Source organism: Ceraceosorus guamensis (assembly GCF_003144195.1).
Source record: "Ceraceosorus guamensis strain MCA 4658 unplaced genomic scaffold IE81scaffold_5, whole genome shotgun sequence".
Lineage (NCBI taxonomy): Eukaryota > Fungi > Basidiomycota > Exobasidiomycetes > Ceraceosorales > Ceraceosoraceae > Ceraceosorus > Ceraceosorus guamensis.
Window position 1 is genome coordinate 373,013 of NW_020290000.1, and position 13,573 is coordinate 386,585.

A 13,573-nucleotide genomic window follows, 5' to 3' on the forward strand; every position below is an offset into this window, starting at 1 on the left:
ACATCCGGATCACGATGCCCAACCACCTTTCAGATCGTGCTGCTTGGTAAAATCACGCCCATGCTGAACACGGCACAACAAAAAACAATGTGATTGAATTGCAAGGTCAGGAGGGGAGATGCGTGAAGCATGCTAGGCAGTCGTGGGAGACAGAGGAAACTCAAGCTGCCTTCAAAAGGCCGGGGCCGTCAAAGGAGTCTCACAATCCAATGAGACGATAGCGCCGCCCATACTTCAAGAAAGTGGCTGGAGAACGCTATGTAGCGCCATGTAAAATGCACGCTCACTCCTCGGGTTGAGGAACCGGCTGGATCAGCAGTGGCCTGTGTGGCTGAGATCGCGTTTCTACTTGACAAAGGTGCGGCAATCTTCACCGAAGCCAGAAGCGCTCAGCCAATTTGCAGCAAACGAGAAGGTCTCTACGTTCTCAAAGACCTTGCGGGTGCCCCAAACCGGCTCGTAGACTAGAGTTGCGGGTCGTATTGGATACGTCAGGCGTCAATTGTCAGCCAGGTCGCCTACTGAGCATGCACTACTCACTGTTGACGGTGGAGCGAGCAAAGAATGCTTGCTCGAAAGGCTGCGGCCACAAGCAAGGGGTCATCAGCACTTTATTCCCGAAGCTTTCGACTCTGCCCGTCGCTTTGCGTGCAACACACCTGCCCCCTGTATGATAGAGGCCGGGCAGTGTCAGCTAGATCGGAGCGCAAGCGGGACAGCTTGAATACTCACGATACGTATTCGAAACGGACGCAACGACCGGTATTAGGGTACATGGTAGCCTGAAACAAGTCCGCGAAGCAGGCGCATGAGGATCAGGACATGGAACACAGCTCATGGCCGCGGAGCGATTGTCTCGACGTACTCTGACTGGCGTCGTGAGCAAGTCCTTGAAGTTCTGGGCAGTCAGCTGACCTCGCGGTGCGCGGTTGAAGCGAGTCGTAAAGACAGGAGAAAGGACACCGAGGGAGCCGCTCTGCGTGATGGCGACCGCAAAAGGTAAATGCCAGCTAAGACATAATCACCAGCAAAGCCGCACACTTACAGGGTTGTTCAAGCCAACAAAGTTCTGGAAGGAATATTGTCCCGATCCAAGATCGTTGTATGCCTAGTCGGAGGGAGCATTTACTTTCGGTAAGCTTCACTTCGAGGCGATTTTAGGCCACACGTCGTGTCAGCTCGCCTTGTGCTCTGGTTCGAAATAGCCCAATTTCAAGTTAGCACCGTAGAGACTTCCAACCAGACGTGGAATGAGTTGGCTCTGCCAAGACTGGTAAGACATGAGGAAAGGTGTTCTGCCATCGTTTGCCGCATCGACGAAAGGAATATCTGGCCATTGAGTGCGGTAGCGGGTCAGTGTGAAAGGTCGCTTCTTGTGAGCATCGACTGCCGACGCACAGAAGTAAGAGCCTTGGAGCTCGTTCACCCTGAGCTCAAGACCCATTCTTTGACGAATGTCTGCAGTCGTGAAGAGGGAGCCGCTCGTCGTCAGCGCGCCTTCGAACATCGGCGAGATTTCGTCGAGAGACTCACCAGTCAGGTATTGGGCCAGGACGATGAAAGGGTGCTCGTCCGGAGCAAGGAAACCCTCCGGCAAACCGGTAGGGGGAAGAAGCTTATACTTGCCTGCTAGCTGTTGAGCAAAGGCACGCTTGATGGGGATGACCTGTGGCAGCCGAATGCATCGGACGCGCAAATGGATGTTAGCGTGGCTGCTTCCCCACGCTTTCAAAGTCTGTGCGCACATGCATAGTCAGGTTGGTGCCCGCAGTTTGGAGAGCCTCGTTGCCTTGATAGATCTAAAGGTGACGGGACTCAAGTCAGTCGAATAGGTGGGGAGAGCACCGTGCAAAAGGACTGGGCTGCACTGACCTCGTTGGGCGCTTGACGCTCCACGAGCGCACGCGCGCCACGCCCGGTGACATCCGCAGTCAGAAGACTGTCGCTGACGTAGGACGTCGTCTGCTTGCACTCGGGTCGGTCAGTAGCTCGATCCTCGCGGTTACCGAATCAGAACAAAGCAGCGCTCACCAGATTGTCTGCATGAAGCTCAAGCTCGACCAGCGGCGACGGTCTGCCAAGGGCAATGGTCATCGAAACAGCGGCCAGCGTGAGAGCGGACAAGAAGTTTTTGACGAACATGTTTTCAAGTGCAACCAAAGCTGGATGGATTTAGCTCCGCGGGAAATGGAGGAGGAAGAGGTGAGGAGAGGAAAGGACGACGGACGAAATGTTAAGGACCGGGGATCGTGCTCTAGCCGGCTACTTTATACGTTCGGCTAGGCCTCCTAGCTATCTACTTTGCGTTCATCTCGGATTCTAGGCTGACTACATTCAGGAGCCATCAGATGCTTGCCGCAGCTGCTTGGATATTGCGGAAGCATGGTCGTGCAGGAGGAGCAGAGCAAGGACCACAGATGCTTTGCTTACGCAGCGCTCGATCGGGCCAAATCTCCCAATTTCCGGAGCTAGAGTCTTGAATGAGATGTGAAGTTCTTGAGGAGCTAAGCGCATCTCATGACCATCACTTGCCGTTTCCGCCGGCAATAGGAACAAGGATCGGCAAACCGTCGACGTTCCCTTCGTAGGCGGGGCAAGCGCTCCGCTGCGTCTCCGTCTCTATATATGTGTAGCCAGCAACACACCCTTGACTTCATTCAGATTTCTCACTTCGAGCTCGGGCCTCGAGCACCGCCTGACGCGGCCTCGCGGCAGTGAGTGCTCCGAAGCTAGTGCTGCGACACGCAGACGCTCATTGCCTCACGCCGCGAGCGCGAAGAGTTTCCTGACACGAGTTGGACCCCTCACACGGGCCTCTTGCGTCTCGAGCAGCCGCTTCGGCGCTAGAGCGGATCCATAGGCTTCATTCGCGTTCGAGTTTCGTGGTTGTTGGAGGGTTAAAGTGACGGGTGATTCCCGGAGATGGTGGCTCGTCAAGTGAGAAAGAAGAGAGCGAGCTCCACCTTTCACGCAGATGAATGAAGGGTCCGAACCCAAGACCGGAGATTCCATCGAAAGTGTCGCTGCCTCGTGATATGGTCTGAGCAAGGTGGCTCATTGGTGCTGTACAGCCGAGCCCAGAGCTGATCTGGGACACGCGCGGCGAGACCTCAGTGAGAACGAATCGTGATTCTGGGGGTCTGGAGGGATCTGTGGACATGTGTGCACTTTGACTCTTTCGTCAGACTGATGAGTCTCTTGACGTGTCGAGCTGTCTGGACTCGACTTGCGTTCTCTGCGCTTTCATTCACATTGATCACCAACTTTATGCAGGTGCAGATGCAGGCCGCGCACTCTGCGCATCCCGCTCGTCGTCGACATTCACGATTTGATTTGTGATACAGTCATCAATCAGTCTTGAGTGCTGATCCAAAATTGTGACTTACGATTATCCAAGATCCACGTCGGTGCAAATTGTCATTCAGAACGTGCCAAAAGGCCCGTGTCGAGAACGCTTTCGGCTTCGTGACGCGATCACATGTATAGCGGTTTGTCTCTATCGTTGGGCTTGTCACTCTCATGGCCCCTGCTGAGCTACAGGCCACCTCCTGCCGATCGGTGCAGGCCGCAGTGGGGCAGCCCCGACAAGAGGTGGCGCTGGCACCACGTCCTTCGCACACGGGGCGCACACTGGGAATGATACGGTCTCGCGACGACCACAGAAAAGTCAAGTCCAGTCGTTGGAGCAAAGTGTGGTGTGCGGGCATTCAGAAACAAAGCAGGGTCTCGAGCACGGTCAGGTCTGCTTGCCAAGATGTGCAAGCCAGTATACGACTGATTCGCTTCAGCCCTTGGTCTGATTCAGTTGCTTTTTGAGACTTTCTGCCAAAGAGTCGAGCGTGTCAATCTTTGTTTGGTGCATGTTCAGCTTCGTCAGCAGGTATTCCATCCTCCTCCTCGTCGCGCCACTGCCGGCGCTGCCTAGCGCCGATAGTTCGCTTAACTCCTTCTCGACGTCGCGCACTAGCTTCTCAGTGCTGTTAGTCGCAAAGCGAATATAGGCGTGAGATGACTGGCAGAGTAAGCTCAAGCGAGCCCCGCAGCTAAATGCACTCACCTTTCAATGCCTTCGTTGGCGCTTAGCAATCGCTGGGTGTTTGCAAAGACTTCATCTGAGACGAGCCTACGCATAGCCTCTCGCAACACCGGCCTGCCTGCCCGAATACTTGATGGTCTACCGTCCGCATGCTTGACAGAGATGATCTCAGCTTGCTCCAGAGCCTTGACAGCAGCCTCGTCGCCCTTGAAAGCGTCATGCAAGAGCCCGTAATATGCAAGCTGGAGCATCGAGGAGCTAGTGAGCTAAACTCTCATGGCGGAACCAAGATGCCGATGTAATCGACTCACCTCGTCTCCCTTAGAGAGCTGCTCAACGATGGTCCATGCTTGACCTCGCTTCCAGGGCAGAGACTTGGCATCTTCCAAGTCATCCCCAAACGCGTTCTTCCGAAGCTCGACAACTGTTCGCGTGACAATATCCTCGACTATTGCGATCATGGAGTGTGCCTGAATCAGCGTTGGGAACAGAAGTCGATATTTCTCAGCGCGTGCTCACCTGCGTCCGGGACATTCTGACCAAGTCCAAGCTTTTCGGTAAGAGCTTCGAGATCCTGCATTCGTCCGCCCAGCACATCGATGGATCGCACGGTCGCCTGATCCAGCTCCGCGCCTCTGACAGCGGGTGAATAGCCCGGTGTGTCCGGAGCAGGACTAGGAGCGGCAAGCTGCAGAGCTTCGAGCTTCTTCCGAACATACTCTTGCGCTCTTTCTTGGTCTGCATCCGCCAAAACCACAGATTGGAATGGGACATTCGGCAAGGCGCGCCCCAATGTCTTGCCTTGCGCGACGGGGTTGTCGCTGACGAAGATGACGTGGGCAATGTGGGACTGGGAAGCAAGGCATGCACGAGTCAATGATCGAGCGCAAAACAAGTCTTCCGAGCACCGAAGGATTGACGTGACGTACCTGCGTCAACTCCGCGCTCCAAGCCGCAAGCACATCCCACACCATCTCGTTTTTGAGGCCCTTGTGGCAGAAGCCGTCAAGAACGATCTAGCGATGCAGAGCTCGGACAGTCAGCAGTGGTGTCTATCTGCGGAGAGAACGTGGCAAAAACTCACTACAGGAGCGTCAAATTCGCCGTCCGAGGATGCGGTCTGCTGCGCTTTGCTCTGCTCGTCCGGTGACAGTTTCTTGGCCAAGCGACGTTTTTCTTCCTTTGCTTTAGCTTTTTGTTTGTTCGAGTTGGTGTGCACCAAAGCTGCTGTAGCCGTCTCCAAAACTTGCCTCAGCTGTGCATCCACAGGCGTGGCAAAGATGGGTTCCTTGCTGCCTATGAGACCCTGTGCTCCGATATCGATTAGGTTGTTCACGGAGCTAATCCAGCTGAAGACTGGCCAATAGCCCAGCTCGTTTGCTAGAGCTCCTATCAGGGCCGAATCCGTCTTTGCTGCCCTAGCAATAGCTTCGCAGTTGATGCGCAAGTGCGACACCTCCTTCGTGAGCACACCGTCCAGCAATTGATGCTTGCCCGACCCTCGAGGACCTGCGATAGTGATAAATGTCGAAGGCGTCTCTCGCAGCCAGCCTCTGATCTCTTCGACCGACTTGCCACGTTCCCACCACGCGTTGCCATCTTCCGCACCTTCGCAGCGACTGAATAGCTCGAGAGTATTGGTCTTTAACCACGTGTATAGCCGATAGTCTTCCAATCGGAACGACCCGTCCAATTCCCGCTCAACGAAAAATTCCCTGACGGGGTTGAAGACAGAGTACGTGATCGTGCCAAGTGTAAGCGCGAGGAAAGGAAGCACGATACGCGGATGACTAGAAATCCATTCCCACGCCTTGTGAGCGCGGAATGCGGGTTGGTAATTGATGATCAGCTTCGCCCCGCTGCTCAAAGTTGCTCCATGCGCGCAATTCCTAGCGCTCGTTGCTCCTCTCATGGTCGAGAAGCCAGCAATGGCAGATCCCTCTTTCTTGTCGACTTTTAGGCTGAGCAGCCTTCCGTAGGGTCTTAACGTCTCCCAAAGTGTCTGCTCGTCGGGGGCCGGCCCGCCTTCAAACTCGATGCGGATCTGGCGCGCCGGAAATCGAGCGAGGTCCTCCCTCCATGGCTGACCTCGTACCACATGGACGGAAGGTGGACGCGCCCAAGAAGCCACGAGCAGCATGCTGGGAGCATACACTGACTTGACTCCCTGCTTGAGTCGCGTCTCTATGATGTTCAGCACTTTTGCCTCATCTTCGCCAGACGCCTTGTACTTGAAGCTCAGAAAGGCTCCTCCATCTTTTGCTCTTCATAGAGCAGTCCAGGCGCGAAAGGAATGTCAACGTATGATCCAGCAAAACCTTGAGTATCCGCCCTCCATTCCATCTCCCGTCTCACCTAGACTCGACCCCGACAATGCTGAAGGCGTAGCCAACTTCCTCAGAAGCAGGCAAACTGTTTTGCAGTCTTTGCAGTAGCGCCTCTCCTTGGACGCTGACCAAATATCGCCGTGGATCCGCGACGTTGAGTTCGATTGGAAACATGGTATCAAAGTACAAGAAGCCCAGCCGCTCCTCCGCTTCGAGCTTGAGATCTAGAGGCACTAGAGGATAGGAGGATGTTTGCTCGATCAGGGCAGAGGGCAGCGTGACTGTGCCGTCCGCTCCGACTGACGGCGAGGAAGAAGTGGCTAGGCCTCTCGCAGGTGTCGCATTGCGAGTCGAGAGCACAGATCTCAAAGGGCCTGCTGAGATGATGGAGAGTCCCAAAGCGGCGCCAGTAGAGTACCCGCGAGGCCCGATCCTCGCGAGAGGTAGGTTCAAAGTCGGACGTTGATGCATCGCCGCGACCTCAGCAGAGAAGCCGTTCCGGCGAGCGAGGCGGGACGGTGTTGCCAGCATTGCGTGTCGACAATTTGACAAGAGCGACTCGCGCTACCACACGCGAAGCGAGAGAGGATGAGAGGCGAGGTTGCGAACGCATGTAGAAGGTGCAAGTCTTCTGTACTTGAAGAGTCACCGTCACGAGTCTCTACGAGGACGGTCACTCAACCAACGACTCCCACTCACAAGAGTGTGGAGGCAAGAGGAGCGGATCGAGGTGCACACGCGCAGCATGAGCGAAGACGGCGCATCCGCAACACTCAAGCGTGCAGGCGTATTCGTGATTATTTATTAACGATTTTAATAGCTGCCTGCCAACTCGTTACTGCCCCCTTAATTTGTATAGAGCGCCTCTATATGTGGCCGCACATGCAGCAGTGTGCGGGTGCACAGTGGTGTGGCCTGCCATGCGCCAGAGCCGCGTAGACATGCAGCATGCAGCCACACTCACATGGGCTGCGCAGCAATCACAACCACGAATCCTGATCAAGGCAATGAATGACGCATGATCAGCAAGCGGGGCTTCACACTCGTGACTTTGACTCGCGACTTCGACCCGTCCACCGCTTCCCTAGAAAGACATCAGCACATCCATCCCTCAACATTGATGCTCGTATCCGAGACGAGAGTCACTTTCCTCACCAGAGGTCATCGTTTGCGATCTCCAACGGCGTCGCAACTCTAAACCCGACCTCAGCCATACACCTCACCTCACCTCACTTCTCCTTCCCCCGACTCGCCGGTCTGTCATGACGTTGCTGGTCGTCAAGCAACGCCGACGATTTCCAAATGCGTCGTTTACCGTTGTGGTCTCTCTCCTGCTATGCGTCGTGTCCAGCATACTTGGCTGTGCCGCCATCGTAGCCAGCTCTACCTCAGAGCATGACGCGTCGAGCAGCACTACAAGCTACAACTTGATCGACGTCTTGGCAGACTCCACCGAGCACACGCTGCTACTGCGCATGTTGCAGCGGACCAGGCTCCTTCCTACGCTCAACCGCTTGATGGAGTTCGACGATGGCCGAGGGCTGACGATCTTCGCACCGACTGACGAGGCTATCGAACGCAAGCGGGATGCTGAGCAAGCCAAACGATTGGCATTCGCGCACAGTCTCGATTTCCAAGCGACAGAGCAGATGTACGAGGACGAGGATGGCATAGAGCTGCTCAGTCCTGCTTGGGCATATCCACGCTCTGCAAAGAGTGTTTGGGAGTGGGCTGTTGATATGGCGACGCACGACTCGGAGCAAGAGGGGCTCTCACCACCGCACCCAGCCATGAGCGGAGCCGAGCTGCATTTACCCGTCACTGGCTCTTCGGGCACAGGCCAAGCATGGTTGAGGGTCGACAACATCGAAGCTGCCCTGCGTGCTCAGCTTCTCTACCACATGATCAACTATACATTGCCTCTCGATGTGTCCGAGGGGATTGTAGTGGCACGGGATGCTGCCACATTCGAGGACACCAAGGGTGCAGCACAAATGCTAGAGACACTTCATCGCCCCTCAAGCACCACAGTACACACTCGACCTGGTACAGTGCCGCACCCACCTTCCAGCCCCGGCTCAGAGGACAACGGTTGGCTGCTGGGCGGCGAGGGACAGCGGTTGAGGATGGCTAAGCGGGCCGAAAAGGGAGAGCAGGACTCATTGTGGGTCGGCACGGACGTTAATGGAAAGGAGGGCGGTGCGAGAGTGGTCAACACAAATCGCAATAGCACCGCGGGTGTCATATTCTCCATTGATGGTGTCCTGGAGCTTCCGCCAGATTTCGGTGAGCACTGCTCTTGATCAACTGCACCGCACCGAGACTTCTGACTTTCAGTTTACTTTTGAATCAGAGACGCTACTGTCCGCGCATCCTGCGCTCCAGCACCTCACAAATCTCAGCAGTGCTGCGCTGCTCAGCACTCTTTCCGAAGCACCTCACACCACCTTTTTCTTACCCAATGCTGCAGCTTTCGACAAGCTCTCGGAGCTGGAGCGCACCTTTCTGACTGGCGCTACTGATCTTGCAGCGCAGGACCGGGTCAAGCTGATCGGCTGGCACATGAGCGGCATAGGTGTGGGCGAAGGTCGGATTGGGTATGCTGAACGACTTAGGGAGTCCGGGACGAACAGTGAGTGATTCGAAATCAGTCATCTTTAGCGCCAGTGCCCAGTCAGTCCTAATGTGCGTCAGTACTTCGTGCTTCAGTCACAACCATCCTAGGCGGGCAAGTTCCCGTCAGTACGGCAAGCAATGGAACCGTCACGGTCGGAAATGCAAGACTAGTCGAAGAAGATATCCTGATCGAGAATGGTGAGTCCCAATGCGTGACTCACGCAGATAGCGACGATGTTAGCCAGCCTGCTCCACTGCCTGACACCGCTTCGGATGCCAGGTGTCGTGCACATCGTGGATGATCTTCTGCTGCCAGGAGGAACATTTGGCATGAATATCGAGCGCACACTGCTGGCTCTCAACTGCACTCGCTTTGTCAGCCTCGTCCACAATGCAGGTCTGTCGGCATACATCGACAATGACATTCGCGATCCAGATGGAGAGGGCACGAATGCCACCTGGACATTCATGGCTCCTCGCGACGATGTGCTGGATGAGTGGATCGAGCGCGGTGCCCCTACCGACGGCAGCAGTGGCGTGGTGGACGCTGAGTACGCTGAGCAGCGGTGGGGAGTGCCCAGCCAGTCAGCTACATTGCGTCTCGACAAAGACCATGCACTACAAGCCGGGATCAACGGGACGAAGCTGGAAGAATTGCTGCGATACCATATCGCCCCTGGACGACTGACCCCGAAATCTTTGCAAGACGGAATGCTCATCGGAACCGAGCTTCGGGATTGGAAGCTCAAGTTCGGAAGACAACGCGTCGCTGTCGAAGTAGCCGAAGATCCGCGCCAAGAGAAGGATCGTCAAGGCAACGGTGATGTGGCTTTTGGGGACGCGAATGTCATTGCGAAGCCGGTCGAGGTAGGAGGCAGCATCATCTACCTCATTTCGCAGCTGCTCCAAGTTCCGCTCAATCCGATCCAAACGGCCGTCTCATCCTTGACTCTGTCGACGTTCGTCGCAACCGTATTCAGCGCCGAGTTGGACAAGCCCATCAAGAGAGCTCCAGGAATCACTTATTTTGTGCCTCACAACGACGCCTTTTCTGCCCTCGGCTTGGCCATGAACTACCTCTTGCTTCCGCGTGAGGGACCTCGCGCAGAATTGCGCTCGGTGGTCGAATATCACGCTGTAGACCGAGTCGTCTACGTGCAGGATTTTGTGAAAGGGGCAAAAAAGTATCCCACGCTTGAAGGTAGCCCTATCTGGGCCGGACAGTCGGAGAATGGCACTATCGAGGTTCGACGAGGGACGGAAGGGCGCGATGCGAGGGTGCTGCAGGGTGATCTTCTCACTAGCACTGGCGTCTTGCACGAGATCGACCAAGTCGAGCTACCTCCCACGCTAGACCTGACAATTCGCAAGCTGATGACAGGTGCTAAGGCGCAGACGATGATGAGCCTCATTGAAGAAGCTGGCTACGGTTGGATACTCAACGGCACAGCCCCGAAAAGCCCTGAAGCAGCTGCAGAGCTCGAACGCAACTCTGCTGCTGTGCAAGGAAACAAGGGCAAGAAAGGAGAACGCAAGCGTCATCGCAAGAGACACAACCTCTTCGCTGATGGTGGTCAATCTTATGTGGTGCTTGTCCCGACCGATGCGGCATTTGCCAGAGTCAATTTGACCTACTACTTGGAAGACCGCGAAGCCTTGAGGGAGCTTGTGCAACTGCACATCATCCCCTCTCCCGCGGACGTCATCTTGCCAGGAGGAACATCAGACCGACTACCCATCGCGCTAAGCAACGACTTTGGCTTTACGTCTTTGCTCGATCGAAGTCTGGGTGGAGCTAGCAGGTACGGCAAGCTAGGCTTCAGAAAGGAAAAGCACGCAGAGAAGAATGATGATGGAGGTGCTCCGGATCTGAACAAGGGCCTAGGCTGGGTCGTGGGTGTGCAAGGCTCGCGTGGCAACGACCATAGACAGCATTCTGCCAATGTCCTCAGCTTTGGCAGAGAGTCCTTGTCATCCACCAGAGCGGATGCTGATTTGGCTCAAGCAAAAGATAGGCTCAAGGGCTTGTTGCGCAAGAGAAGAGGACGAAGCCGACTGCCTACGCCCATCGAGGGACAGGAGGAATGGAATTCTCGCAGCATTGGCGGAGTCCTGACTCTCGACGCTGTACTGCAACCTTACGAGCCTGGGTGGTTTTATAGTTGTAAGTGAACCTCCACTCGGCCTGATCCCTCGAAATACCTTGTCTCACGCTGCCGAGCAACTTTTGCACCACGACAGGGGGCTGGATCGTGCTGACCGTCATCATGGTGGGCTTTGTTCTGACTGGGATGGGATTCGGATTGTGGAGATGGTGGCATCGCGACGGTCGCATTCGCTTACCCGACGCCCTTGAGGGTCAGTATGTGCGACTTGATTGCGACGCCCTTGTGAAGGCTGACAATTCAGCCCTTATCGATGCGATCCACAGGCGAAGAAGACTGATTCGGCAGGAAGCAAGCCGCATGGCCTCCGTTTTGTAAAGGGTCTGTTTCGTTTTCAACTTTCACTACCTAATGTACAGTATTCGAATTCTCCCGCTATTTCAACATCACATCAAATGTAATTGACTCCACATCTCATCAGCGAATCAGGCACGCATTTTGCTTGCCAAGATGCATCAGCTCAGCACTCAGAGGTCACTACAGGGGCACGATGTGTAAGTCTACCATGAATGTATTGCGTGAGCGGTCTGCCGAATCCTAGTTGGAAACGGTGGCTCTTGTAAGTTGGTCATCGACTGAGCAAGTCCACCTCGTTGTCGTGATCCTGCTCCATATCCACATCGTCTCCGCCGCCATCACCGGCACTGGCATCTTTCAAAATGGCCAGCGCATCATCCCAGAGATCTTGTTGTCCCCAGACACCCACGACTGCCGCCACGACGCACCAAGCACCCTCTTCCCCTTCCATCCGCTGCTGCTCTTCTTCCCATGTGCCTGCGAGTGATGCTGATTTATGGCGCTTGGCTTTTGCTGCGCGCTTAGCTCGATGAAGAGCAACAGCTGCGATACAAGCCCTTGCCAACGTTCGCAGGATGCTGATCTCGTCCGAAGTGAGCCTGTGGTCGAGGAATGCCAAAAGAGAGAAGAGCCAGTTGGCATAGAGCTGATGAAGTGCTTGGGGCGCGTTCACGTTGTAGACGTCTTCGTTCGATGCGTGGGCGGGGAGAGGCAAATTGAACCAGTATGGGAAAATGGTCAACAATTGCAGAATGTGATACTGCGTTGTCGCACACGACGAGTCAAAGCAATGGCTGTAAGTGGCGCGACTAAATGATTTCCGAATGATGAATTCAGCTCACGGACTGGAGTCGCTTCATTAATGAAGCGCTAGGTTCTCTAGGCAGGACGTGCCCTCCGGCGGCGTCGGTTCCATTCGAGTACCTCCTGGTAGGGTCCAGTCGGGCCTGCGCTTGCTCTCTCTGCCTCTGACTCTCGTGCGTAGCATAATTGCTAGCTTCCCAGTCATCCCCATCCACCTCTATGCGCACGCCATTGGGTATCGCTCGTCGGTGCACAAATTCGTACCATTGATCCACCCGGCCCTTTTGCGGCAACTTGCCAAAATTGGGATTGGTGATGGGTCGCGTCGGCGTGGTCGAGACCGCCTTTTGCCGGAAAGCGACGGATGGAAGGTGCAGACTCAGCACAGAGCACGAAGCAGACATCGTGAGACGCTTCACCTACGAAAGCAGCTTAGACACTCACTTCTCGTAGCGCTTTGAAGCGATTCACGTAAGTTGCACGCCATCGCGTCGATGGAATAGCAGGAATCGACGTGATTTCACACGTCCGGACCCTGACGTCCAGATCTTGTGGTGAAGACAGGAGCTCTTCCGGAGATGCAGGCCCTGCGACTTGCTTGCTGAACTCATTCTGGCGCTTACCGCCTGCTCTTCCGTGCTGTTCGGCCTCTCGCCTGACCATGGCCAAGTACTGCTCGCCGTCCGTGGGCACGCCGTCAAAATCTGCAGAGAGGTCACCCACTGGCAAAGCTTGATGACCGAACTCTCCTCCACGCCCTTCCCAATGAGCATCATCGTTGTACTCTTGCGAGTGCGCATCTTCATCTCCATCATCTTCCCAGAATGCAGAGCTCGCTTTGCCTCCCATATGCTTGGACTTGCCAGCGGGGGAAATTGCAGAAGAGCTGGGGTTGAAGTCCTCCTCCCTGCGTTGCCTTTTCATCACTCGAGCGCACATTTCCCCAAGACGAGCCGAATGAGGGGCGTGCGCGCGATGACGAGGGGTACGGTGCGTTTGGACTGCAAGGTGTGATGGATGGTGAACGAATGCTGAGCTGCAACAGAATGAGAAGCCGCACTCGGGAAGAAAATCGGGAGGTGGAGGGGGCAAGCAGCTGAATACACACAAGCAGCACACACAGCACTCAACGTAAGCCTTCACGAATCAGCACAGCTACTCGCACAACGGCCGATCGGACGCTCTTAAGCAAAATCGTGAACACTTAGGTTCTCCCATTAGAGCATCAATTATTGTAGCTTTAATCATAATAGTGAATTGTGGAGCAGCAGCAGCAGCAGCACGCGATGAAGCGCGACGCGTGCTCATCCAATTTCACAGCCGCCGCC

At 55.3% G+C, this 13,573-nt stretch overlaps 4 protein-coding genes across 4 annotated transcripts; 1 reads left to right on the forward strand and 3 right to left on the reverse strand.

The window, feature by feature from the left end:
- Nucleotides 1-410: 410 nt before the first annotated feature.
- IE81DRAFT_191628 (hypothetical protein) lies at nt 411-1,795 on the reverse strand. Its single transcript, XM_025510804.1, has 7 exons — nt 1,746-1,795; nt 1,534-1,666; nt 1,399-1,458; nt 1,184-1,329; nt 1,046-1,108; nt 866-976; nt 411-782 (listed from the first exon to the last, which is right to left on the reverse strand). The coding sequence occupies exons 1-7, from the start codon at nt 1,749-1,751 to the stop codon at nt 729-731; spliced, it is 573 nt and encodes a 190-aa protein (XP_025372619.1). The 5' UTR covers nt 1,752-1,795; the 3' UTR covers nt 411-728.
- A 1,590-nt stretch (nt 1,796-3,385) lies between these two features.
- Nucleotides 3,386-7,117, reverse strand: IE81DRAFT_320221 (hypothetical protein). The gene is made up of 7 exons (XM_025512952.1): nt 6,392-7,117; nt 5,121-6,300; nt 4,966-5,052; nt 4,556-4,886; nt 4,348-4,484; nt 4,058-4,278; nt 3,386-3,977 (listed from the first exon to the last, which is right to left on the reverse strand). Exons 1-7 carry the CDS (start codon nt 6,892-6,894, stop codon nt 3,785-3,787), a joined length of 2,652 nt encoding a protein of 883 aa, XP_025372620.1. The 5' UTR covers nt 6,895-7,117; the 3' UTR covers nt 3,386-3,784.
- Nucleotides 7,118-7,420: 303 nt separating this feature from the next.
- On the forward strand, nt 7,421-11,575 carry IE81DRAFT_320222 (hypothetical protein). Its single transcript, XM_025512953.1, has 6 exons — nt 7,421-8,649; nt 8,717-8,995; nt 9,073-9,177; nt 9,260-11,143; nt 11,221-11,337; nt 11,411-11,575. Exons 1-6 carry the CDS (start codon nt 7,626-7,628, stop codon nt 11,422-11,424), a joined length of 3,423 nt encoding a protein of 1,140 aa, XP_025372621.1. The 5' UTR covers nt 7,421-7,625; the 3' UTR covers nt 11,425-11,575.
- Nucleotides 11,576-11,642: 67 nt separating this feature from the next.
- IE81DRAFT_320224 (hypothetical protein) lies at nt 11,643-13,325 on the reverse strand. Its single transcript, XM_025512954.1, has 3 exons — nt 12,690-13,325; nt 12,284-12,589; nt 11,643-12,201 (listed from the first exon to the last, which is right to left on the reverse strand). The coding sequence occupies exons 1-3, from the start codon at nt 13,167-13,169 to the stop codon at nt 11,713-11,715; spliced, it is 1,275 nt and encodes a 424-aa protein (XP_025372622.1). The 5' UTR covers nt 13,170-13,325; the 3' UTR covers nt 11,643-11,712.
- Nucleotides 13,326-13,573: the final 248 nt, after the last annotated feature.

Excerpts from the sequence above, each read along its gene's own strand:
- IE81DRAFT_191628 (XM_025510804.1), bottom strand. Across the intron at positions 1,330-1,398 it reads GCTCCAAGGCTCTTACTTCT|ATATTCCTTTCGTCGATGCG; the intron begins GTGCGTCGGCAG and ends CTCAATGGCCAG. Across the intron at positions 1,109-1,183 it reads ATTTCGAACCAGAGCACAAG|GCATACAACGATCTTGGATC; the intron begins GCGAGCTGACAC and ends CCCTCCGACTAG.
- IE81DRAFT_320221 (XM_025512952.1), bottom strand. The coding sequence starts at position 6,894 with ATGCTGGCAACACCGTCCCGCCTCGCTCGCCGGAACGGCTTCTCTGCT. Across the intron at positions 5,053-5,120 it reads GCGAATTTGACGCTCCTGTA|ATCGTTCTTGACGGCTTCTG; the intron begins GTGAGTTTTTGC and ends CTGCATCGCTAG. Across the intron at positions 3,978-4,057 it reads GCCAACGAAGGCATTGAAAG|CACTGAGAAGCTAGTGCGCG; the intron begins GTGAGTGCATTT and ends TGCGACTAACAG.
- IE81DRAFT_320222 (XM_025512953.1), top strand. The coding sequence starts at position 7,626 with ATGACGTTGCTGGTCGTCAAGCAACGCCGACGATTTCCAAATGCGTCG. Across the intron at positions 8,650-8,716 it reads GGAGCTTCCGCCAGATTTCG|AGACGCTACTGTCCGCGCAT; the intron begins GTGAGCACTGCT and ends CTTTTGAATCAG. Across the intron at positions 8,996-9,072 it reads TAGGGAGTCCGGGACGAACA|TCACAACCATCCTAGGCGGG; the intron begins GTGAGTGATTCG and ends TTCGTGCTTCAG.
- IE81DRAFT_320224 (XM_025512954.1), bottom strand. The coding sequence starts at position 13,169 with ATGAAAAGGCAACGCAGGGAGGAGGACTTCAACCCCAGCTCTTCTGCA. Across the intron at positions 12,590-12,689 it reads GCTTCAAAGCGCTACGAGAA|GCGGTCTCGACCACGCCGAC; the intron begins GTGAGTGTCTAA and ends TTCCGGCAAAAG. Across the intron at positions 12,202-12,283 it reads TAATGAAGCGACTCCAGTCC|TATCACATTCTGCAATTGTT; the intron begins GTGAGCTGAATT and ends GCGACAACGCAG.